The sequence below is a fragment of the Diabrotica virgifera genome, chromosome 7, assembly GCF_917563875.1.
Source record: "Diabrotica virgifera virgifera chromosome 7, PGI_DIABVI_V3a".
In the NCBI taxonomy this organism is placed as follows: domain Eukaryota; kingdom Metazoa; phylum Arthropoda; class Insecta; order Coleoptera; family Chrysomelidae; genus Diabrotica; species Diabrotica virgifera.
In genome coordinates, this window is record NC_065449.1 from 197,866,019 (window position 1) to 197,892,728 (window position 26,710).

Consider the following 26,710-nt stretch of genomic DNA (forward strand, 5'->3'; position numbering starts at 1 on the left):
ATAACAATTTTGAAAGTGGTAATATGAAAGTTAGGTTATTAATTAAATAAAATACAAATAAAATTTTAAGTATATTTATTTCGTTGAAATCATATAATAGAAGTATAACTTCTTACGTGCGTACAAAGTACACACATATTCTTTTTTTCTTACATATTATGTTCTGGTTTTACTATGCATAAGTAGTAAATAATTTCTTGTGTACTTTTTGATGTCTCCTCCCATTATTTCATGTATTTTATTTTTATTAATGTATACAATTAAGTAAAATATAGGGCCAGCGTAGCGAAGTGGTAGTGTGCTTGGCTCGCGTGCCGGTGGTCCGGAGTTCAAATCTTACCGCCGACAAGAACAACTAGACATTTTTAAAATGTTTATAGGCCCAAGGTCGACTCAGCCTGAATAAAATGAGTACCTTGGGTAAAACCAGGGGTAATAATAGGAGGTTGAAGCGTAACACTGGCCCTGTTACCTTCCTTGTATACCGTAGGCCCTAGATATAGCAGACTACTCGGCTATACTCCCAAAGCCACAGCGGTATAAAACGGGAGACTATTACTATTATACAATATAAATACATGCCCATCACATAATTTTAACACTAGCAATTTAGGTCCCTATTAAAAGTATCCAAAGAGATATCCAAAAAATTTCCCGATACATTGTGAGTATCTATGTATGTTAAGTATTCAGATAATTTTTTATTAGTAAATGACCCAACTGTTATACCTGATTAGAGCATTCTGTATCGTCGCCCCCGTTGGGTAAATTATTCCGATTCGTTTTTTTGCAAAAACCTACTCAAAAAGAGGTCCTTATCACAAATCCACATGGTGCCGGGAAGTGCCGCGGTTTGAAAATTGTTTAAACAATTTTTTTAAACAAAATGGCCATTTTCAAGGCCTAATAACTCGGTTAAAAATTAATATCATGAAAGTCAGAAAGTGACTAACTCAAAGTTTAAAGCCCCCTACAAGATCCGAAAGAAATTTTTGTCATTGTTTTACAGTCGAACCCGCTTATTGGAATAGCCTTGGTGCCAAGCAGAAGTATTCCAATAAACGGGATATTCTAATAACCGATCATTAGTGGCTAGTAGAAACGTTTCGGGACCTAAAATTTCTATTCCTTAAAGCGGGATATTCCTATAACCGGTATTCTAATAAGCGGGTTCGACTGTATTACCAAGCTGTTATTTTTAATCATTAACAATGAGCGCTATGCACGTATTAGGTGGCCGTCAATGGTGACTGCGAAAGGGATGCACCACTCCGGCAGTCCAATGGTCCATCTTACTCGCACTCACGTTGCCGGCCGCCTCAATACGATCTTACCGCTCATTGTTAATAATTAAAAATAACAGCTTAGTAATAAAGTAATGACACAAATTTCGTTAGTATCATATAGGGGGCCTTCAAACTTTTATTTAGTCACTTTTTGACCTTCATAATAATAATTTCTAACAGAGTTATTAAGTCTTGAAAATCGCCACTTTTGCGTTTTTCAAATTTTAAGTTGCATATAACTCGACAACTATTAATTTTAGAGAAAAATTAAGAAACCTTCTTGCTCAGAATGGCCCAAAGAATCTAAAAAAAAAAAAATTTCCGAAGTGAAAATATTAATTTTTTTAATTTGTTTAAAAAAATTGTTTAACAATTTTCCGACCGCGGCACCTCCCGGCACCCTGTGGATTTGTTATAATATATTGCTTATATTAGAAGTATCGGCATTCTATGGTATAAATAGATTGGACATCTTGGTTATTAGTGCACCCTAATATGTCTATTAGTCTAGGCGCCAAATAGAGGTCACCGTGTCACTTTCAATTCTGATGGACAAACTCGACGGTTTCTTATGGATTTTGGGCTGCTGATTACGAATTTCGAAGGGGGATTTCGATCCGAGTGGTCAAAAAATTGTTATAAACAATTTAATTGTTTATGAATTGTTTATAAGGCTCTGGCTCATAAACTAAAAGAGATAAAAAAAATGTTTCAAGTAAAATTTGTTCCCCAATAAAAAACGAGGGAACAACCGTTTACTAAACTTAAATCCGACAATTAGAACTCAAGATATTGTAATATTAGTGCACAATGCAAATTGCAAATTGCAAAATAAGTATTTTTTCGAAGCTTTACCGATCGTAACTCGGCTTCTACGCATGCAAATGAGCCATATAAGGTGTCCTTTTAAAGCTTAATTTAGAGACTTCCAAACAAAGTTTGTTAAATTATTTGATCTTCATTTGTTTTAAAGTTATACCCGTTTGAAGTTATAATTTTCTTAAAAAAATTGTACAATAATTTGTTTATAAAGGTTTCAAGCAAACTTGAGCTATAAACATTTATACTTTAATTAACAATAATGATAAAACAACTCAAAAGGAACAATTTGAGCTTACGAAAATATTCGTAAGTTTATTTTTGGCTAAGACGTCGATATTTTAATGGCGCGCTATGAGGCGCAAGATTGGCTGACAGTCAAGTAAGTATGTATTCTTCGACGATTTATCGATCGTAACTCGGCTTCTACGCATGAAAATGAGCCAATAAATGATATCCAGATAAAAATGGATCGAGTTCTTTTGCAGCATCATCATTGCATATAAAACGAGCATTTATGATGTGGCGGCATACATACAATTGACGGACCTTGATGATGCTGCAAAAGAACTAGATCCACTTTATATGGATATCATATAGATAATTAGACTCTGAAGCCTCAAAAAGTTTTAGTTTTACTGCCTACAAGAACAGACTTGTACCACCATGTAACTGTTAAAATTTCGCTAAGAACTTATGCAGATGTAAAAAAGCTGATATTCCCTGTATATCTCTATGCAGATTTGCAGATGCATGAAAAAAAATGTTTGTAAAAATAGTATTAATAAATATTATCAACTTACTTTTTAGTTATAATCCTGAAATATTAGTTTTTAATGTTTTTTTCTTATTTAGTGCAAAAAATAGAAGACAATGTAAATAGAATGAAAGGTGATAAGAGGTACAGTATGATGATTTAATTATAAGAACTGTATGATAAAATTTTATTAGGATCTTCAAAAATGAGAAATTAAGATAACGTATGTATACATAGAAATTATAATTTGCATCGAGAAGTTAGCGCGTGAACCTTTACGCGGTGAGCCGATCTTGCGCCTCATAGCGCGCGCCATTAAAATATCGACATCTTGGCCAAAAATAAACTTATGAACATTTTCGTAACCTCAAATTGTTCCTTTTGAGTTTTTCTATTATTATTGTTCATTAAAGTATAAATGTTTATAGCTCAAATTTGCTTGAAACCCTTATAAACAAATGAATGTACAATATTTTTAAGAAAATTTTTATTTCAAACGGGTATAACTTTAAAACAAATAAAGATCAAGTAATTTAGCAAACTTTGATTAGAAGCCTGTTCATTAAGCTTTACCAAGACACCTTCTAAGACTTATTTACATGCGTAGAAGCCGAGTTACCATCGATAAAGCTTCGAGAAATACTTATTTTGCACTTTTCAATTTGCATTGTGCACTAATTTTACAATATCTTGAGTTATAATTGCTAGATTTAAATTTAGTAAACGGTTTTTTCTTCGTTTTTTATTAAGGAACAAATTTTATTTGAAACATTTTTTTATCTCTTTTAGTTTGTGAGCCAGAGCCTTATAAACAATTTATAAACAATTAAATTGTTTATAACAATTTTTTGACCACTCGGATCGAAATCCCCCCTCGAAATTCGTAATCAGCAGCCAAAAATCCATAAGAAACCGTTGAGTTTGTCCATCAGAATTGAATATGACACGGTGACCCCTCTGGCGCCTAGACTATATGTACATTTTGGCATTGGATCCGACCATCACTTGTAACACCGTTGCCGTATCCTCTATTTTTTCATACTATCACGTTATATTTTTTTGTGATATTATACACGAGCGGAACACCCTCAAAAAAGCGCTTAGTTTTCGAGATACTGACCACGGAGGGGTGAATGGCTAATTTTATTCATACTTTATATTTTCGAGGGTGTTGAAAACGAAAATGAGGTTTATTTTTAATTTTATTTGGGGCAACATTGCCAAAATCGCAATTTTAACCTAAAAATAAAAAAAATGAAATCACGTTTTTTTTGCGTTTACCTCGCTACAACTCTGTTCCATTTAAATATTTTTTTCTGAAATTTTTACAGTATATAGCTCTAACATTTCTGAAGACAAAGTTATCTGCTTCAAGTTTTTATTCTTATCATGATAAAGGTTATGAATTTTTCAAAAAAAATGGTGCGGATATGTGCATTGCAAAGTTTAATCGCAAAAGTTGTGTAACAGAGTTTAAAATTTAGCTTCTTAATCACGTTTTTTGAAAGTAGAGAGTACAAAGAAGTTTTCTGATCAGTTTTAGATCAAAATGCTTTATAGAAAAAAAATAGTGCAACTTTTAATGTCGACATTAGAAATCCCCAATATAACGATTATTTTTGAGGGACAGACAATCTAGGTCTAATTTCTCACCTTTAGTACTATCCTTGGATTATAAGCTTTCATTTGACACCTCATTTGTTATTCTACCTAGTATAATGACGGAGAAGTAAACGCTCTTATTCTATTATTTTTGTGGGTACATTTAACATTTATTGAAATTATGAAAGAAATGCCATGGCAACACTGTGACGCACAAACATAAGATTCAGCTGTGCGTTACATAGGGTGCACTAATATCCAATATGTCCAATAGTTTAGTGTTACTTATTTTTTGTATGTATAAAATATATAGATCGAGATTGGAGGCTACATAGCCTATACGCTCCGAGCTTCGCTGGTATCGCCACCTACCTAACGGATTACTAGTATAAATTTCGCCGGAAAGAAAAAAGTGTTGCCTATCCTCTGGGAGTTTCGCTGGTATGGCTGGTATCGCCATCTAACGTATGACTAGTGTTCCTGTTTCGGCCGGAAATTTAAAGAGGATAGGAGAAAAGCAAATAGTAATTGTTTCTAACTTATTATTTAATTCTTATCGTGTAATGTTTACAACGTAAAGAAGTAATTGGATTGCAATCGATAATTAATATCAGTAAGAACAGAATTTATTATTCATTATGATTATTGTTAAGATTTTGCTTATGGTTTTAAAGTTTATGTTGACATTTGTTAATTTTACAAAAAATTTATTCTGCAAAAAAGTATAATAATATAATGTAATTATAGTATAATCCTTCTTAAATATTAACTTATGCATTTATTGCACTTAAATAATTAATTAAGAGCGTAAACGTAAAATTTCTGGCCAACTCTTTTTAAATGCATTACTTTTTTTCGGATCCTGAGAGAACCAATAAATATATTTGAAAAATTTAAACGCAGAATGAAAGACTACATTATTATCGAGGTTCAAATGTCCCTAAAAATTTATGTTTATTTTAATCAGTTACAGGGGTGAAAAAAAGAGAAAATTTAGTGTGATTTTTAATTTAAAATATATATCTCACTCAGAAGAAACTTTTTGTTTGTTCGAAGGAACTTTCGGCCCTTGCAAATAATGTATCTTTATGCTTAGCGACAAGAAAACTGTCGAATACACAGTTTCTATTGTAACCAGTATTTTGGCACTCTTTAACACAACAACTTTCGTGATGTGTCTGGTTGCACCAACAGATCTTAAGCTCCAGCTTAGCTTAGCTCTACTTATAGATAGGGCCTCCTTGAGTATCACTCACGTTGCACCAAAAATTTAGGTTCTTACCTTATTATGAATTATATCTATTATTATATTATGGCATTCTTATTGTAATATATTATATTTATATTATATTAATTCTTATGATATTCTCGACTTAAGCTTAAGATCTGTTGGTGCAACCGGGCATTGTAAAAATTGTATGCAACTCTTAATGCAGAACGTCAAACTTCCAGTAAAAATTTACACACTTGTCACTACTGGCGCTCGCGAATTTTTAATTATTCCCCCTCTCTACGAGCTCATAGCGTATACAAACTTACATAATTTATCATTCCTACTCTCACTATTCCTTTATCAAACCTACTTTATATATCATTCAGTAAAAATATCTTTATTCACTTACCTTTTCTGGAAGTATCTTTCAAACTCTGCGTTGTCAACTTCACTGAACAAGAATGTGAACTTCTTCTAATATTACTATCGTTATTATGATTGGCTTCTTCCTCTACTTTCCTCTGTCTTTTTAAAGGATTTCTTCGCCTGTCTCTAACACGTAAAGTTACAGGGCACTCTAAATGTAAATCCATAGCCATAGATCCTTGGCTACCACCAGGGTGAAGAGAATCATTACTATGTCTGAAATTTATCGAAGTATTAATTTTATATATAAACTCTGACCTCGAAGTAAAACTACTTCTAAGTAGTAGGAATAATTTAATAAAATCCTAAAAAATCCTAAAGGATTGCATAAAATATTTTCAGTACGAAAGTTTTCGGACCTATCAGTCCACTATCAGTGAACTCGTATACTTGCTAACTAGCACCAGAACCAAACAATGGTTGTAAATTATAATTCAAACTTCATTCTATAGTAGTTAATTTGAAGTGGCTTAACGCCGATATTAATAGATAACCTCCGGGAACATGGTGAAACCCTAACCGAAAACTTTAATCAACCATCTTGGGCCACTTGGACTAAGTGTTTGACACTTAGCAGACATTCGTGGCCCAAGATGGTTGGTTAAAGTTTTCGGATAGGGTTTCATCATGCTCATGGAGGATATCTACTAATATCGGCGTTAAGGCATTTTAATTTTACTACTTTAGAATGTAGATTGAATTATAATTACAACCATTGTTTGGTTCTGGGGCTAGTTAGCAAGTATAAGAGTTCACTGATGATGGACTGTAATGTCCGAAAACGTTTGTTATGCAATCCATTGGGATTTTTTAGGATTTGATTAAATTATACCTACTAAGAAGTTGTTTTACTTCGATGTTACAGTTTATTTAACTATAAAATATGGTGTATACAGCCAACATAGCAACTATCCCTTTTTAGTTTTAATTTTATATATATTTAAGAAATAATTTTAGTGTTTAATATATTTATGTTCAAAACAATATTATGTTTGATTGTCCAAATGACCAAAGGCTAGCAAAAAAAATATGAATTCAGAGCACAGAGAAAAACCAAGTTTTGCTGACTGCGACTAAGTGTAAATACGTCATACGTTTCTGAAATTGCTTTCTGGTTGCATCTCTAATTATTTAAGTATTATGTGCCATATGGGAGTGAGCCACAATCATTGATGTGATAAAAATTATATTTTTAATTAACTAATGTTTGTCGTTTAGTTTTCCACTCCAAAAGTCGTTCTCAAAAAATATTATTTTAAAAAATTCTAGGAGGATGTATGAGGAGCAGACTTTCAAATCGCACTTTGTCCATATTTTCACATTATCACTTAGAGGTGGCGTTGTATTCGTCAAAACATCCTTTATTAGGTTACATACTCTTAGATATTCTAAGCGTACTATTTCACGTATATTTTTGGCTTCAAAAATCAAGTAGACAAACAAAACGCATTTTGTTCAGTACCGAGAGACAAACAAATAGCACTATTTTGGACAAAATGCGATTCGTTTGTCTTGCAATGCTTTTTTACCACGTAACGACTTTATTTTGTATTTTGTGTGATAGATTCAACAAAAACCATTTGTTTTTTATAAATGGCTTGAGCATAAAGCAGGAAGAGGTGTGGTACAAATAAGTTCCGCGTTGACTGACTTTCTAAAAAAGACTGATTTAAGAAAGGACAAGTTCGCAAGCTAGGCTCTAATTTTACTTTCAGAGTTTTATACAGAAATATTGACTTTTCTAAAATGTGTTTAAGTTTACTTCAGTCAAAGTAACATAGTAGGTACTGCAGGAATTGCCAATGAAGTATGCTGTTAAAAAAAAACTGGATAGCTTATCACAATTTTTAGTTAGTTTATCTGGCAAAAAATGGGTGTTAGATCCAGAGTTAACCCGGTTAAATCAAATTTTGAAAGATAGTACCGTGAAAATGTGGGTGTATAAAAGAATCCTAAAGATATCATGGACCGAGCATACAACAAAAAACGAAGTCATGAGAAGAGTCAACAAAAGACTGGAAATATTGGAAACCATCAAGACACGAAAGCTGCAGTACCTGGGGCATGTTATGCGTGATGAGGGATACAACATACTTCAGTTGATTATACAGGGGAAATTCCAGAGCAAGAGAAGTGTAGGAAGGAGACGAATCTCGTGGTTGCGTAACTTGAGGGAATGGTACGGATGCACATCAACCGAACTATTCAGAGCAGCAGCATCTAATATCAGAATAGCCATGATGATTGCCAACCTCCGTCGCGGAGATGGCACATGAAGAAAAAGACCGTGAAAATATAATTGAAAAAGACCAGACTTGCCATCAATGTGAAGATGAAGAAGAATGTTGCTGCCTTCTGGAGGATGACATCCATGTCATATGATTTTTTTTTATTTTCTATATTGCTTTCCAAACACGCAGAAATGCATCTTTTGTTCATATTTCTATTTTTTTATCATTTAGGGACAATCAAACTACATTTTGTCCTTTAAAGACAATCAAATAGCGTTTTGTCCATCAAAAAAATTTTGTTGTTTGTTGTTACGTATAAACAGGGCAGTAAATAAAACAGTACATTTTTTCATATTTTGTGTGTTTCTTTTAACTTTATTAATAACGGAGTAGCAGTTTTTCTCATTTCCTGAAAAATGTCAACAATGGACAAAGTGCGATTTGAAAGTCGGCTCCTCGTATAACCTAGCTTTATACATAACCTAATAAAACTAACGCTCGAATTCATAATAAAGTTAAAGTGGACTTTAAATTTAAAGTTGGTACCTTTAACTATAACAATTACATTGTTGGTACCTTTAACAATGCAATTGTTATAGTTGAAGGTACCAACTTTAAATTTAAAGTCCACTTTAACTTTATTATGAAATCGAGCGTAAGTCGGCGTACATGGTGTTTAAATCGCGTATTCATGACAGAACAGTTATTATAGTCTGAGAGCTAGTGAACCCTCCGACTAACGGTCTTCCTGTAAGGCTAGAAATTTGTATAGTGATAATTCATAGCACACCAAGGCTAAAAACCATGACTTGGCAGGCATCAACCGTGCACGTGTATCTACCAGGTGAATCGAAGAGGGCAAAGTTTAGGGAAAAATAAACTTTCTCCAGTAAAGTTTAAGTTTAAATATGTGTTTGAGTAAGTCATTTAGAAGAAATGTGTACAGTGACAGACGATTCTGAACAGCAGAAGACCTTGCCAGGCAAGTGGAAAAATTAGGGGTTTTTCCTAAAATTATTTTTTTTTGCATCGAACAAAGTTCTTTTAGGTTTTTTGAATCATTCCAGACAGAAAAGATCTTTAGTGACTTTTCTCTTAGGTTAGTAGTTTTTGTTATATAAGCGATTAAAAATTTTGAAAATTGCGAAATCGGCCATTTTTAACCATAAATCGGACATTTAACTAAAAATTTCAATGTTGCCAAGGTCGTTACACTGTAGTATAAGTGAGGACATTTGAGTTTGCATAAATTCATTATCTCAAGAATGGGCAAATTTGAAGAAAAATCCTCAGACAGGTCGATTATTATTTTTAAATTAGGACTTTTTGGCATATATATAATACTATTGACGTTATCCATCTGGGCGTGATGATGTAATCGATGATTTTTTTAAATGATAGTAGGGGTTGCGTGATAGCTCATTTGAAAGGTTATTTAATTCTCTATTCAGTAATATAAACATTAACCTAATTATTTTTGTACATCCTGTATAAATAATTATGTTAAAATTTATATCACTGAATAGAAAATTAAATACCCTTTCAAATGAGCTTTCACACAACCCCTACTCTCATTTAAAAAAACCATCGATTACGTCATCACGTCCAGATGGATGACGTCACTAGTATTATATATATGCCAAAAAGTCCTAATTTAAAAATAAAAATCGACCTATCTGAGGATTTCTCTTCAAATTTGCATATTCTCGAGATAATGAATTTATGCAAACTCAAACGTCCTCACTTATACTACAGTGTCGCGCCCGCTTGATTAGCAATTAAAATACAAAGGTGTTTTCGATATTTTATTGCAAAAAATCCCTCTTCGGAATTTTATTATTCAATGTTTAAAGAATATTTACCTACCTTGGCAACATTGAAGTTTTTAGTTAAATGTCCGATTTAGGGTTAAAAATTGCAGATTTCGCAATTTTCAAAATTTTTAATCACTTATATAACAAAAACTATTAACCTAAGAGAAAAGTCTCTAAAGACATTTTCTGTTTGGAATGATTCAAAAAAACTAAAAAAAATTTGTTCGATGCAAAAAAAATAATTTTAGGAAAAACCCCTAATTTTTCCCCTGGCCTGGCAAGGTCTTATGCTCTTCAGAATCCCCTGCTATTGGACACATTTCTTCTAAATGACTTACTCAAACACATACTTAAATTTAAACTTTACAGGAGAAAGTTTGTTTTTCCCCTAAACTATGCAATTTTCGATTCACCTGATAGATACACCTGCAGGGCTGATGCCTGCCAGGTCATGGTTTTTAGCCTTGGTGTGCTATGAATTATCACTACACAAATTTCTAGCCTTACAGGAAGACCGTTAGTCGGAGGGTTCACTAGCTCTTAGACTATTAGTGATATTCCATATTCGCCTGTATTGAGCTGTCGGTACCAGTTTCTTACTGCCTTTTCTTTAATGTCGTCGATCAATATTTTTTGTGGTCTTCCTATGCCTTGTTTATATGATCTTAATAATAATTGATAATAACATACTCACCTATAATTTCCTGCCGTTTCATCAACAGAGAGCGCATGTCTGTGAAGCAATCCAGGATTGAGCAGTGCACACGCTGCAAAAGTCTTTGGTTTAGAATTGGATTTTTGTGGAACAGGTGTCCGTATCTTTGGCGAAGGAGGCTGTTCCGTACTTCCAGAACGTTCTAGGACAAGATCAGGAGCGGATGGACTTCTATTGATAGAACCCTAACAACAAACAAAGAATATAGAGTTTTGCAGATGATGATGCAAAAGCAAAGTCCAAAATGCATTATAGTTAAGTACAGTGGATCCCCGATAAGTCGGCCCCCGATAACCCGGAAGTCCGGCTAACCCGGACCGATTTTTATCAGACAAACATTTCAACAATAAAAATGTATGTAATATAATATTTGAGAGATAATGGGTATTTGTGTAATTTGAACTAAACGATAGTAAAAATGACTCATGGCACACGGCGGCAGAGCCGATTATCGGAAACAACAGGCACCTGTTATTCCTTTTTTGTACACCTATTTATTTCAAACTGCATTAGCATTGTTTAAAAAATACTAAAAGACTACATATTTAAAAAATTATTTTTTAAACAAAGGTCTTAGTCTGTTCTTAAATAACATGCGATTGTGACCATATTGTGTGTAGTACACAGTCGTATTGTTCGCTTCCGTTATGTAATCGTGCTTCAGATAAGTTTGTGATTGCGTATTTTTTGTCTACGTAATGGCAACAAAAGGTAAAAATGTTGTAGTGACAATGGAAAAGAAACTAGAAGCATTAGGTAGGATTGATAAAGGCGAATCTTTAAAAACAATTGCAGCATCATAATGGTGTCGGTGTATCTACAGTATCGGATTGGAAGAAAAATAGAACTAAAATCGAAGAATTTTGTTTCAAAATGATAACAAAAGACAGTTTGGACAGTCGGTGCCGGTGCAAAGCTAATAAAGCTAAAAATGAGACTCTCGACGACGCTTTGTATGTGTGGTTCTGTGCGGAACGCGAACGTGGTTTACCAGTGAAGAAATGAATAATACTATATACAACTATACGTAATTTAGATGTGTACTGTGCATATATATTTCATGTTATTTCAATTACAACGGAATTTATCTGTAAGTATACCGTATTTTATTAATTTTTACCATATTCTCCAGCTAACCCGGATTTTCGATAACCCGAATCGGCCACGGTCCCGATTAATCCGAGTTATCGAGGTTACACTGTACGTTACAAATAAGCATTTATTTAATAGTCTAAAAGATACCAATACTTACAGCTGAAGAGATAGTAAAAGTACTCGAACAGGTACGTTTTTAAGAGGAATAATATTTTCACGAAGCTTACATTAAAAAAGCAGCTGTTGACTTTAAAATGTAAAAGATATCAAAAACTGAAAATCCATTTTGTGAATTTTGACAAAATTATAAGACAACTGGAAGGTGTTTGATGAATCAGGCAAAGTCTACCATCTTATCTTAACACTTAATAAAATAAAGAGTATGAATAAGCAATTACTACAATCGAAACATTAAACACTGAGGTAACTATGGATTTCGTTGAATCTAGATTATTTATTGAATGAAGGGCTGAAGAAATTTGGATAAAAACAAAAGCCCCTATGAGCAATGAGGCAGCTTTTAAAATAAGTGATAAATGGGCCATAAATAATTTAAGTGTAGAAGCAGATCATCAAACTTATAGCTATAGATCTGTAGTTTTATGCTGTTTACCTTTGGTTTGTGTCTCCGCTACTTGGGTTTCTTTACATCGATTTGGGAAGAGTCTTAATCTCAACATCATTATTTATTATGTTGCAACAACTGCTTTTGTTGGTGCTTTGATCAATACTGAATAGATTTTTTATTATAATTTTGCTTTATTTGAATTAAATTTTAACAATATATAACAAAAATACTATCTCACCTGTGGAATTTTGAGCAAATTCTTATTTTGTTGCGTTTCTAACGCAAGGCCCCTAGAAAAATGTAAAAAAGACTGGGTCAACGCCCTTCTGTCAGTCGAGGCTACATGCTGATGAGGATGAGGGTGCTGAGCCATAGTCTGAACCTAAGGAAATCGCAACATGTTAGGGTATAGAGGTAAGATGTAAGTGAACAAAATAAAAAAAATATCTAAAGCATATCAATGGGCAGGACCAATATTTTTAACAAATATTTTTGAAGAAATTATGTTAGGTTCATATTATTCCAGAACAGCATTCCAGTCGAGAGCTGGAATGGCACTGGAATAATGTGGACCTGTACACCGAGAGAAAAAAAATCTTGACATAAAGAAACTTTATTAATATTTAAGAAAGATCGACTTGGCATATTGCCTAAGAAATATATCTTTGTATGTAAGATATAATTTTCTAAAATATTTCAAATAAATTCTACTATAGCCAAAGAAATATATCTTAAACATGATTGAACTATCGCTTTCTGCCAAACTTCAAACCCATTTATCAGAAAGAAATTACACTTAATGTTAATTAATTTTATTAGTCATAAAAATATATTTTCTACACATTAACAAACTATTCTTTCTGAGCAATAATATTTCTTAGTAAGGAATATTATTATTTTACTATTAATAATTAATTTATTTAATGTTAAGAAATATATTTCAATATTTCGCAGAGATAAACGTATATTTAGAGTTAAGTTAATATTTCTTGAAAATAAAGTGATATTACATACGGCGAAATAAATCATTGTGTTAAGGTAAAATCATTATTTATTAATAAAACAAGATATAAAACGTTATTATTACATACAAATATTTTCTCTACTCTTAAACCACTGGCTTCTACACAACAATAAAAGGATGGAGAGGTAAATCCAACTTCCTCAAATTTTTTTTCTTTTGTTAATAGCACTTTGTATATCAGCAATTCACTAAAACAAAATCGTTATGTAGAAAGAGTAAACTTACTTTAATATTTTTTTATACACATATAGATATTTATTTTGACAAATTTAGGAAATACAAAAAAAAAACAAATATACGGCCCCACATAAGAACTACTAATACTAATAATAATCAATCATATTTAGTTCAAACATGGCATTATTTAACCTACACATCTTTGATTATTTTTTCTTTTTGTTAATCAAATATTAATTATTTATATGTATAATATTATATGTCACACAATAAACATTGTTTAGCTAAAACAAGAGGGAAAATACAACCAATGTAAAACATTGAAGCAGACATAATAATATGTAATTTTCTTAAATTTTATAATCTAAAAGAGACAGCATACCTAATCATTAAGAAATTTTATTACGGGAAAGTATTATTAGTCTACATCTAAGTCATTTAATACATATTAACTAATTCACGGTTTTCGGCAATAACATTTCTTAACCATAAACATATATTTCTTTTAGACTAACTGATTTCTTTATCTCAAATAAATTAATAGAAAAAATCCTCAGCGTTGCACCCGCCATGTTTGATATAGCGTTGTATTGTATATTTTTATAGAAGACGATACATTCAAGAAACCTATTATAGTTGATACATAAGTATACACATTTCTAAAAAGGTACTTACATGTATGAAGTTCTACCATTTCTGGAAGGCCCCGCAGTTGGTTAATAACTCCTTTCTTAATATTGTTTTGAAGCTATTGTATGAAGCTATGTATATATTATATCACTCTGTCCCAGCTTTAAATTGTGGCATATTTCCCAGTTAGAATAATAAGCTCCTTTATTTCAGAGTCGTCCATCATTATACCTAAAAGCATATAAAGATACTATTATGTTTCTTTTTTAACCATTCGGATACGCAACAATATTATTATTACATCTTAAATTACTCAATTTACTTTTATTTAATACCTATATATGTACGTACCTTCAAAATATCCGTTAATTTTTAAAGTACACCAATAAATACAACATCCATCTATATGAACATAAACATATCACGCCATCTTGACAAACACTGACGACTAAATCATAAATAGTTAACCTGCGCAATTCTTTTGTGGAAGAAAATCTCTTTGCAAGTAACATTTCGGCATTAATGACAAAGTTTTTATTTTATAACCACAGTTACTACAGAGGGTATTTCTGAAGAATTATTTCTTGTGGTTTAAAATATTTATTTGATTGCAAGAAAATTTCTTGTTCACAAATATAAATATGGATTAACTTAACATTATATTTTTTATACTGCATAATATTTGTAGTTTTCAATTTAAGAAATAAAAATTTTAGGATAAGAAAATTAAATGTAACCATTAATGCATTTCTTAGTATTGAAGAAATTATCTGTAAGAAATTATTGAGTTGTGTTTAAAAAACTCGTTTCTTTATATGTGAACCGGTATGTTTAAGTTAATAGGATATGTTAACTTTTAAGAAATATTGCTCAAAGAAATGGGTGTTTTAGGAGAAAAGAAATTGTTCTCTCGGTGTACTGGAATGTGATCAATGAATTCCAGTGATCAATCCAGTCCAGTTGACTGAAATGACGGTATTTTTCATTCCAACTTGCCATTCTACGCCACTAGAATAGTGTGAAGGCCAATCCAGTGCTTGACTATTGCATTTCAAGCATTGTCACTCAGATTTTTTTAGATTTAAGATAAGCTTATAATTCAATTAATCGTCCAAGACTATGGAAGGCCATGGTCGTGCTGGAAGCACCCAAGAAACTAACTGCAGTAACGCAGTTAGTTAGATTGTCTCCGATTAAATTGTTATTATTTATGATTTATTAAATTGTTACACAACTCCCTTTTTTCTTCTACCCAAGCAGTAACTAATTTTTTAAACAAATAAAAATTTTTGACATTTTTAAAATTTATGGGCAATTGGTTGTATATTCTTGGAGCAAAATATTTAATTGACCGTTGCGTGATTGTTTTTAAAGTGTGAAGACATACGACATTTAATTTTCTTCTTGTTTCATAATTTGACACTTTTACTTTAAGAGGAATTTTATCTTTATTAATATTTTTAAGTAGCTCTAAGCAGTACAATCGCCGAACATTAAGAACCTGAGTTTCATGAAACAGTTGGTCTGAGCTATATGTTTTTCGTTTTCCATATATTAGTTTAAGAAACCATTTCTGAGTATTTTGAAGGGTCACCAGATGGCAATCTGCTACTCCACCCCATCCTAAAATCCCATATACAAGATGAGATTATACTAGAGACAGGTGAAGCATTTTAAGCTGTTCAACATCCAAAAACTCTTTTAAATAGCGGAATTTTGGTAGCAGTCCTCGTATTTTTCTTATAATATTTTTTATTTGTAAGTCCCATTTAAGGTGCCTGTCAATTATGACTCCTAAATATTTTATGTGCTCTGCTTTAAATATTTGTTGTTTTTTATTTATTTTTAATGAATTAAAAGTTGGCAGAGAATTTTTATATATTGCAAAAGGCATATATTTAGTCTTTTCATAATTTAATGTGAGTTTGCTTTTTGCAACCATGTTTTTATAATTTGGAAGTCTTGTTTTACTATAATTTTAAGATCTTCCCAATTATCGGCCTTATAAAAAATTGCAGTGTCATCATCAAAACTAATGATGTTTCCAACAGTTTTTAGTTTGAGCATGTCATTAACATAGAGTGTAAAAAGTAGAGGGCCTAATACGGTCCCTTGCGGTACGCCATAATTAATTACTTCAGGATCACTTTTGACACCATCAATTTCTACAAATTTTTTTCTGTCAGTTAAGTAACTTTTTAGTAATTTCAAAACCCGTCCTCTCAGACCATACTTCTCAAATCTTTCAACAAGATCTCGTGAGATATCGTGTCAAACGCCTTAGAGAGATCGACGAATATGCATAATATATGAATAAATAAATTGTATGAATTTAACACATTGTACGATTTTGGTTTTTTGTTACAACCTCTGACCCTTTAGCGTGCTCTCAACCAGAGTTACAAGAAATAAAGTATAAAAATTACGAAAATTTTAAACCAAAAGAATTAAGTACTTAATATGTTATTATGTATACATACCTGCACTGCAGATGTTTTTAATGAACTATGTCTACTGCTACAACTACCATGACCGCAGATGCTCGGTGGTCCTGTAGTACTTAACTTGAATCTAGCCGGTACTACTTTGGCAGCAGAGTCTCTGGCCTCAAAAGTCATAACACATGCAGCAACAACAATGAAGCCTGCAAAGACGAAAGGTTATTATGTCCAAATTATTCTCATAATTCTAGGATAAAAATATATAGCTTAACATTTTAACCAAGCAAAAAAATGTTAAAATATTTAAAATCAAATCTTTCATTATTTTAACATAATAAATTTGACATAAAACTAAGAACCAAAATACGATAAACAACCTCAACTATCTAACCTACGTTTGGCTTGCAGATGCCGACAATATTCTCGACTTGCTACAATTTGCAGTAACCAAAGTATATCTCACATTTAGAATCCGATTGAATGAAAGCTAGATCCAGAATATTACACCATCAAATTATAATCTACTCAAGAAACAAACAAATCCACAAGAAAAAAGTTTTCCTGTAGTTGGCTGTATAACATGTAATACAAAAAAACCATAAAATCCTTTATAAAAGGTCTTTTTCTTAACGTGCCCTATCAAGTCCCCTTGACGTTAGCGATTAACAGCGAAACTGTCTCTGTCTCGAGATATTCTAAATAGGTGTTCTGCTTTCTTTATTCCCGTCCACTCCCGGATATTCTTCAACCAAGAGACCTGCTTTCTACCAATTCCTCTGCGTCCTTCGATTTTACCCATCATAATAAGTTGAAGAATATTATACCGGTCTCCCCTTACTACGTGTCCAAAATAGGCCACCTTTCTATATTTGATGTTATCAAGCAGCTCGCGGTCAGCATTTGCTCTCTTAAGGACTGCCACATTTGTCAGCATAGCCGTCCATGGTATTTTCAGTATACGTCTGTGCAGCCACATTTCAATGGCCTCCAAACGATTAATGGTGGATATTTTTAATGTCCATGCTTCGACACCATACAAGAGGACTGACCAAATGTAACATTTAATCATGCGCTTTCGAAGTTGAAGTTGCAAGTTATCATTACAGAAGAATGACCTCATTTTTAAAAATGTCGTGCAGGCTATCTCAATTCTACATTTTATCTCTTTATCGGGATCTAGTTGTTTAGTAATATGGCAACCAAGATATTTAAAACTGGGTACTCTTTGAATTATATGACCATCAACATATAACCGTGAATTTTGATGGGCCAAACGGCTTAATACCATGTATTTTGTTTTTGAACAGTTTATGTTTAGGCCAAACTCTCTTCCCACTGTGTCAATGGCATTTAAAAGGTGTTGTAATCTATTCATATCATCACTTAAAATAACTGTATCGTCTGCATATCTGATTGTATTTATCAGAATTCCATTAACTTTCACACCACATTCCAAATTATGCAGCGCTTCCTTAAATATTCTATCTGAATATAAATTGACACCTCTTTGTATTTTGCATATTTCTGTTGATTTTACATTTATGCAAGCTGTCGCTGTTTGACGCCAGTATAATTTTTCTATGATTCGTACATCTTGACTATCAACTCCTTTATCCTTTAATATTTTAATTAATTTGTGATGTTGTACTCGATCAAAGGCCTTCTCATAGTCAATAAATACAACAAAGACGTATTTCCTTTGATCTCGGCATTTCTGCAATAATACATTTGGTGCAAAGAGTGCGTCCCGGGTTCCCGCAGTCCATTTCTGAAGCCAAATTGTGTTTCATCCTGGTCTTCTTCACATTTATCTCTGATTCTACTGTGGATGATACAGTGGCGGCTCGTGGCTTTAGAGACAGGGTCGGCAAGGTTTTTGTCTCCTCAGATAGGTATACCATCTAATTGAAAGGCTTCAATCATCATAGAAGATTTTTGATTTTTGTTTTTTTTTATTTTTTTTCTTTATTTTTTGTTGTTTTTTTCACATTAGATTTAGATTTAGATCCTAAACACGTTTATAAATTAACTTTAGTCTATGTTGTTTGGACGTAGCAAAATGGGTTATAACATCATCGTAAAATTTATTAATGTGTTGGAGATATTTTAATAGTTTTTTTCTATTGACATTTGAGAAAAGCTTGACATACTCTTTTGTTTCATGGTGTTTCGACAATACGTTTTGACACTTTTGAGACAAGAGAAATCCCGTTCATTTAAGAGGAAACAGTAGCGATCAACAGGTAGCAACAAACGCGTTCCAAGATTGCGGCTGTAATTTTGAATATTTTGTGGAGATATTTGGCACACTTATTCGTAATATCATAAAGAATGACGATACAGAGCCCAATTTCAGAAATATGTTAGTATGTGGAAATTACTCTATAACTAAATAAAATATTGCAAAAAGAAGCCTGTACCGCCATTAAGAAAGACAAAAAATACACTTTCTTCAAATAAACTTTTTTATCCCGTGCCTAGACATTGAAACTACCAAAAATCGATTTTTTTTAACAAGAAATCGAACGTCACTGACTTGGCAACATTTCGCCCCTATCTGTATAAAAATTATTGTTTTTGATAGTATAAACGTCACTGTCAGTGTCGAATCACCTACGCACTGTTGCCTCACTTTTGAAAGTTCGTAGAACTTTCGGAAACTTGGAACGCATTTGTTGCTACCTGTTGATCGCTACTGTATCACCATACATATTTTGTAACTTATCCCATCTTCCGAAAATATTTGGATCAGCATATAAAACTTTTAATTCATTTCTTTAGTTGTCTATTTGATTAAAGAATGATGCATAGTTTTAACACTTGTCTAATAGATATTTTGAAAATTCTTTGGCGTAACTTTTAAATTTTTGCAAAGTTTCAAAAATTTGCAAATCTTCAAAATCTGAAAAAAAGGAGTATCTATTTGCACAAATAATAATAGTATCAAAAATTTCAAAATATACTTGTTTTCGAGATCTGTGTCATACTTTTGTATTTTTTGGGGGTGTTCGGAAATATCAAGCGAATCCAAAACGTCACTGCGTATATTATATTGAAAATTACTATCTCTGAGATTTTTTACCAGCTTTGTTATTCTATTTTTGGAATAAATAATGTCAGTTGACTGATTTTCAACAACATTGAATATCACATCAGTTTGGGTAAACACTTTCTTAAAAATATGTAAAAAAAATATTAAAAGAATAATCATTTAGTAAAGTCTTCAAACCGATTGTTTCACGAATCGAGATAATATCATCACTTGCAAAATTGTCGCCTTTTTTAATAAAATAAAATTAAAAACTTCCAAAAACTGTTTACGAAAATCTGATACAGTGAAAACTAAACGAGATTTAAAATTCCAAAAGCTACTTTATTTCATAATTAATTTCATCCCGAGCGCACTTTAGCAGGGTAAGTGGCTTGCCTGCTGCTGTGTCTACCTATCACCGATCGGCAGATTGTTTATATGCCGGACCCTGCCATTCAAATACGGGTGAAATTATGGTGAAATGTATAATTGGTTGTCTAATATTCCACAGCGCAGCGCTTCAAATCGTAGATCTAGGGACGGCTTGCCGTCGAAGCGAAGCTGATCTTATAAAAAAGAATTCATACAATCGCAATTGGATGCACGGCTGGGATTATTAATTTGAAAGTTTCTTACGCGTAGGGATCACATAACGTATCGGATTGATCGAATTCTTTTAAAAACAATGAATTAAATTTAGTCTGTATTATCTCACAGATTTTTTTTATTTTACAGAAACAAATATCATCAACTCTGGTAAATTAAATATTTAGAAAATCTACAATGTGTCCATAATGTGTGGGTCGGCACTGCCGACCCTGCCGACCATGACCGGCCGCCACTGGGATGATAATATAAAAGGTGAAAATCCCTTTTTTTTTTGAGTGAATTTGATGGCCTTGGCCGAGCCAATTAGCCAGACATTTTGTTATTTTAAAAACAAACAAATTTGATTTTTCAATCAGAGGAATTTTTTCTGTATTTCTAACTCTAAATACATAACAAACTAACATTATTATCTACAATTATTATCTAAATAATACTCTGTTTTGGTTGTTCATTTTTTTTTGTAAATTTTTATTTTTTTTTGTATTTTTTTTGAATTTTTTTTATATTGTTAATTCGTTTTTTTTATTAATTTTTTTATTGTTATTTTTTATAAATTGTTTTTTTTACTACGCTAAGACGTAAACCCGATTCATCCTCGCGGAGGTTTACATCTTCTTAGTTTTTTTTTGCATTTTTTATTTTTTTTGTTTTTTTTTGCATTTTTTATTTTTTTTTGTTTTTTTTTTCTTTTCTTTTTCTCTTTTTTTTTTGTTCTTTTCTTTTTTCAATTATAATATACAATAATTACTTAAATCTACAGGATTTAAAACAAAATAACAACAAAACAAACATGTTTGTTTTGTTTTAACAAACATGCCTGCTTTGTTTTAACAAAATTTCTTAAATACAGGGTAAATTTTATTGCTACAATCTATATTTACAATTTTTGATATGTTCGTAAATTGTTTTTAATATATTAATCTCTTCAGAAAAAATCAAATTGTTCAGGTAGACGGGAAGTGGAATTTTTAATATATTAAGATTATCATAAAATTTGTTTATATTTACTGATTGATGTGAACATTCGAGGAGAATATGTAGTAGATTACCTTCTTTTCCACACTCACAGTTAGGTGACTCTGAGACCCAGACTGTACATATGAAGGGGGGTAAGAGCATGATTACATCTCAATCTATTTATAACTCTTATGAAATGGCGATTTGATACAGAATGAAACCATCTTTTAATGGGAATTTCAGGTCGCATTTGTTTGTAATTACTACCAGTTCTCGTGTTTCGATAATACCTTTGCCAATTTTCTTTTTGGTGTCGTCTACTAATAATATCAATATCCGAAATGGGTAGTAAGTTCATGGGAAGTTCTTCGCCTATTTCTAGGGCGGATTTGGCTAGCCTGTCTACTATTTCGTTACCCCTAATGCCTGCGTGTCCCTTTATCCATGATATAATGATGTTTTTTCCTAAATTTGCAATTTTATTATAAAGAGTCATAATTTCCAGTTCTATATGATTGAGTTGTTGGTACTTATGTACGTTAGTTAGTCTATTAACGACACTCTTACTATCTGTAAATATTATGCAGCTATAGGAAAATCCCTTTACATGTAATACGTCAAGGAAACATCGGTTAAAAATGCGAACTTAAGCATGGATGTTTAAAATATTCCATTAATACGCCCCAGGTAACTCAGATGTTATAAAGTTGTTGAAGATGTTGAAGTATGTAGTTGTCAGTGTGATTATAAAGTATTATTTCCATTCCTAAGTTTCATTTTGTTAACTCCAGTAAGTTTTGTGGTGTTTTATGTATTTTTGTTGGCTTAGTCATTGAAGAAAGCAATCTATTTGTACTAACTTCGAGTTCAAAGAAAAAGTTCGCCGTTTTCTTATTATATAAATATTTAACTAATTACTAAAAGGAATTTCAAATTTATATTAAAAGGTAGAGACTACAAAGTAAATTTTAAGTTCCTGAAAAGGTATATTTACGAAGTTTGAAAAGTTTTCATTAAAGTCACTTACCTCCAACTCCCATGACAATGGGTCCAGCGTAAGAAAGATTGTTGAGATGAAAACTTTTCGTCTCGTTTTTTGTGCGATACGTAAAGTTTCCTTTGAACTCCGGAGCGACCGATAGATGATCAGCGTAATAACCTAAAAAATAATATATATCCTTAGAAACTATGAAGAGTAATGTATTTTATTGACTGACTAGTTATAGGCGAGGCAATGAAGCAGTAAAAAGCCCAAAACCTACCAAATTTTTGCAATTGGATGAATCCCAATATAACTTTTTGCATTGGATTCGTAAGAGCCCTAGAAAATTTTGTGGACAAAAATGATGATGACGAAATGAAAATTGTGCTATTGAATACGGAACATGCATTTTTTCAATATACATTTATAAGGGACGAAAAATGTTAAATTTGTAATTAGGAAATAATTGACGAAATTGAGTTCAATTTTCCTACTCGGGGGTTCCTGAACTAAATCCGAATATGGCGTCAGAATTGAGCAAAACTCATTTTGTCGCATATTAAACAGATGGGAATATACGAAAAGTCATCCAAAACAACACTTGTCCAAACGCAAAGTTTCATTCAATATTTCGAACAAAACTACTCATGTCCTTGGAAAAACATATCGACTAATTTATTGACTACTACAAAACTGCACTTGTCCACATAATACAGTTTTCTGTATTGGGGATTTGCGAGTTGCTTTATATTTTTATATTCACTAATAGAGGGTAGTATTAGCCTAATATGACAGTATTAAATCCTGCCTTCCTAAACATCTGATTTCTCCGCGCGGTTTCTGTATTACCTAACCTACAAATTATAAGTAGCAAGCAGTGAGTAGTGTTACTCTAAATTTCTAGTTTGACTATGAGATATTATTGTTACGTTAAATAATTTAAATCATCAGTTTTATTATTAGAATATGGATGTGTCTGTGGGGTTAATTAACGTTGGTTCTAGAAAATGGCAAAGTAATAGATCAACACGCGACGAAGCCAAGTTTAGAAGGTAGGAATTATTTTTATCATAGCGATAAGCGATTATCAGTGTTTCTTTTTTTTAAGGTATGCGTATGTAGATCCCCATATGAAAAAATTTAAACGTCCTTGTATGCACAACAGCAAAAAGTTAAATTGTTCTTCAGTTTCCTTAAAAGAGATTAAGCTACAGAGAGAAAAATTGTTTGGTTATGTCAGTAAAATAGACCAAGACCAGAAGTTGTGCCATATTATGTTAGTATGCTCCCCTCAAAGGCGACGTGGAAGGGTTAATACCTAAGAAAGCAATGCTAAACCTAAAAGCTTTCATATTTTTTATTACTTTCGTACAAAAAATAAGACTGTTCCGGTATGTAAAAAATTCTTACAAAATTTTCTATATTTCTATTTCAAAATTTCAACCTACGAATTGCGCCAATAACTGAGCGTTTGTAGAAGGACTCTAGACGAAACTAATGGTGTATACCTCATATCGTGGAAAATTCGAATTTTTAAGTTATAGGCTTCATAAAAACGGGTTTTCAAGCTCAATCATTCCTGTAATGGCTTCAGTTATCTAACAATAAAACACTGAAAACGTTCAGTTATCATACTTGTCCTTAGATGCATTAGATACTACTTGTAAATACGTTTCAAACTCATGTTTACTGATCAAAATCGGTTAAGCCGTTTAGAAGGTATTAAGCTACAAAATGTAATCCAATTAACGATTATTCCCGAATTGGTTTATGTAGTTGTAGTGGTTACCGCTAAACTTGATCTGGCAACGGGCAATCCGAGTTTATTTATCGGCCATCCCAATATTTTTTTTCAATCTATTTCAAATAGAAAAAAATCTAGTGTACATTCGATGGACACTAGATCATTTGGGAGGTAATGCGACAAAGGCGACCATTTATAAAGCTTAACGTGTAATCGAGAAACATTGCATACAACGTCACACATTAAATTTATAAATAACTTTGAAAAACTCCTGATACAAGAATAAAAAACCACCAAACGCCGTAAAAATGAGTGGCGCATACATATTACGTGGCGCGAAAATGTATTTTCATTTTGATGCAAAACAAAATTCTAGTTTTATTTTAAAAGATTTTTCTATAATATTTGCTAAATTTGAAGTAAACGCGCCACAAAAGAGTTTCAAAATTCAAACTGTATCAAAGTTACTCTTTTGTAGCGCGTTTACTTCAAATTTAGCAAATATTATGGAAAAATCTTTTAAAACAAAACAAAAATTTTGTTTTGCATCAAAATGAAAATACATTTTCGCGCCACGTAATATTCATATCAGATCTTTTGTAGCTGGAATATTCTATGCGCCACTCATTTTTACGGCGTTTAGTGGTTTTTTATTCTTGTAATAATAGTCAGGAAATGATTTTTGGATCACCTTAAAAAGTTATTTTACCAGACCATTTGTGCCTGACAATATCTTTATCTTTATTTCTATTTGGGTACCTACTAGACTACAGGATTTAAAAAATAATTGTAATTTTTATTTGTTTTTGTTCGATTACTTACTATTACTATAATACTAAAAGTATCAATTTTTAATATTTTGATTGATTTATTATTCATTGATTTTTGTAGATTTCAATATAATTTTAAAGCTTTTCGTAGATGTGAAATTTCAAAAATTGTCAATGAATAAATTGAAGTTTTATGAAAAAATATAAATTTGCTGATTAATAAATTTCATGATATTAGAATAATGTAGTGTTTGCTGTTTCAGGTTTTATATAGAAATGTGTATTATTACCTATAGTAGCCATAGCTGCTCCCAACACCATCAGGAGCAGCCCCAAGCTGAGCGCTTTGCAGGCGTTCCACAGGCATTTGCCATTGACTTTCCCCCTGACGACTTGAACATTCCACTGGGCACCAGAGGCAGGATGGGCTCGTCTTACTACTTCCGAAGCTCCACCGCGGGTCCAACCAGTACCAAGGAATGCCCCTTGGTGCATTTTGAAGTCTGTAATACAAAATAATAGGGACTTAAAATAATGTAGTACATAATTATAAAAAGTATAGATGTGACAAAGAAAGCAGGGCATACTACCAACAGCAATAAATTTTAAACATTATTTATGTTTCTTACCATACTTGCTACCTACTAGATAAAGATATAAGTCGTTTATTGATCATATTATACTAGGTAATCCGCGTTCAAGAATACAACAAAAATATAATGTGATAACAATATAGCCTCCTCCTCCTCCTCAGTCGTTTCCTCATTGCTGAGTGTCGTGATTCCCTATAATACGAGCAACTATCTCTTTCTATCGGCTTCTGTCCTGAGCTTCCCTCATGGATTCAGAGAATGTTTTTCCACTGGCTTTCTGTACTTGATCCGTCCATCGAGTAGGTGAGCGACCTCTACTTCTGCGCCCTTCAACGTTTCCCGAAATTATAAGTCTCTCAAGATTATCATCACTTCTTCTTGCAAGATGGCCGAAAAATTTTAAGACGGTGGATAGGCAAATAGAGGTAAGTCGAGTCTGAATATTAAGCTCTTCTCTTGGAGGATTGCGTGATTTGTTCTGTGTTCCGTCCATGAGATCCGAAGCATTCTTCTCCAGCACCACATTTCAAAGGCGTCAATCCTTTTTCTGTCTTCCGATTTCATTGTCCATGTTTCGGATCCGTAATTAAATATGGGAAAAATTAAGGCACGTACTAATCTTATTTTGGTGTTCTTCGACAAAGAGCGATCTTTCCAGATTTTCGATAATCGACTCATAATCTTTCTTATGAATGGGAGTAAATAGTGCGGTACACCAATCACTGGGCCATTTGCCGATTCTCCATACATGATTGCACAATCTCCACATTAATTGGAGACTATGTTCACCCATGTTCTGTAAAAGTTCTGCCGTGATGTCATCGCAACCAGGTGATTCATTTCTTTTAAGGTGTTTTATGGCTTCATCGACTTCAGGCCTTAAAATATCTGATTCTAGGGTTGTTGTTGAGACTTGCAGTGCTGTTATATGATTAATGTTAGAGGTTTCAGCTTTATAGAGTTCTGTGCAGTATTTCTTCCAAGTTTCCAGAACCGCATCCATATCGCTTACCATATTACCTGTCTCATCCTCTATAGCGTAATTTCTGGGTTTGAATTCCCGAGCCAGTAACTTAACTTTCTTAAAGAGATCTCTTGTTGCATTTCGATGTAAGTGGATTTCTACTTCCTGGCAAATGGTAGACACATATTTGTCTTTATCTTTCCGGCAATTTCTTTGGATTTCTCTTGATAAGCTTCTATAGTCGTTTAAATCAAAACTGCCA

At 32.4% G+C, this 26,710-nt stretch overlaps 1 protein-coding gene across 1 annotated transcript in view; it reads right to left on the reverse strand.

Annotated features, from left to right (window-relative positions):
• Nucleotides 1-25,388, reverse strand: part of LOC114337576 (uncharacterized) — a 62,953-nt gene extending 37,565 nt beyond the window's left edge. Inside the window, exons 1-6 of the mRNA XM_050655306.1 lie at nt 25,182-25,388; nt 22,423-22,554; nt 16,844-17,001; nt 12,765-12,908; nt 10,843-11,048; nt 6,087-6,319 (exon numbers count right to left, since the gene is read on the reverse strand). Of these exons, the coding sequence (XP_050511263.1) occupies nt 6,087-6,319; nt 10,843-11,048; nt 12,765-12,908; nt 16,844-17,001; nt 22,423-22,554; nt 25,182-25,386 (1,078 nt within the window). The 5' untranslated portion in view covers nt 25,387-25,388. The remainder of the gene's footprint in view (nt 1-6,086; nt 6,320-10,842; nt 11,049-12,764; nt 12,909-16,843; nt 17,002-22,422; nt 22,555-25,181) is intronic.
• Nucleotides 25,389-26,710: the final 1,322 nt, after the last annotated feature.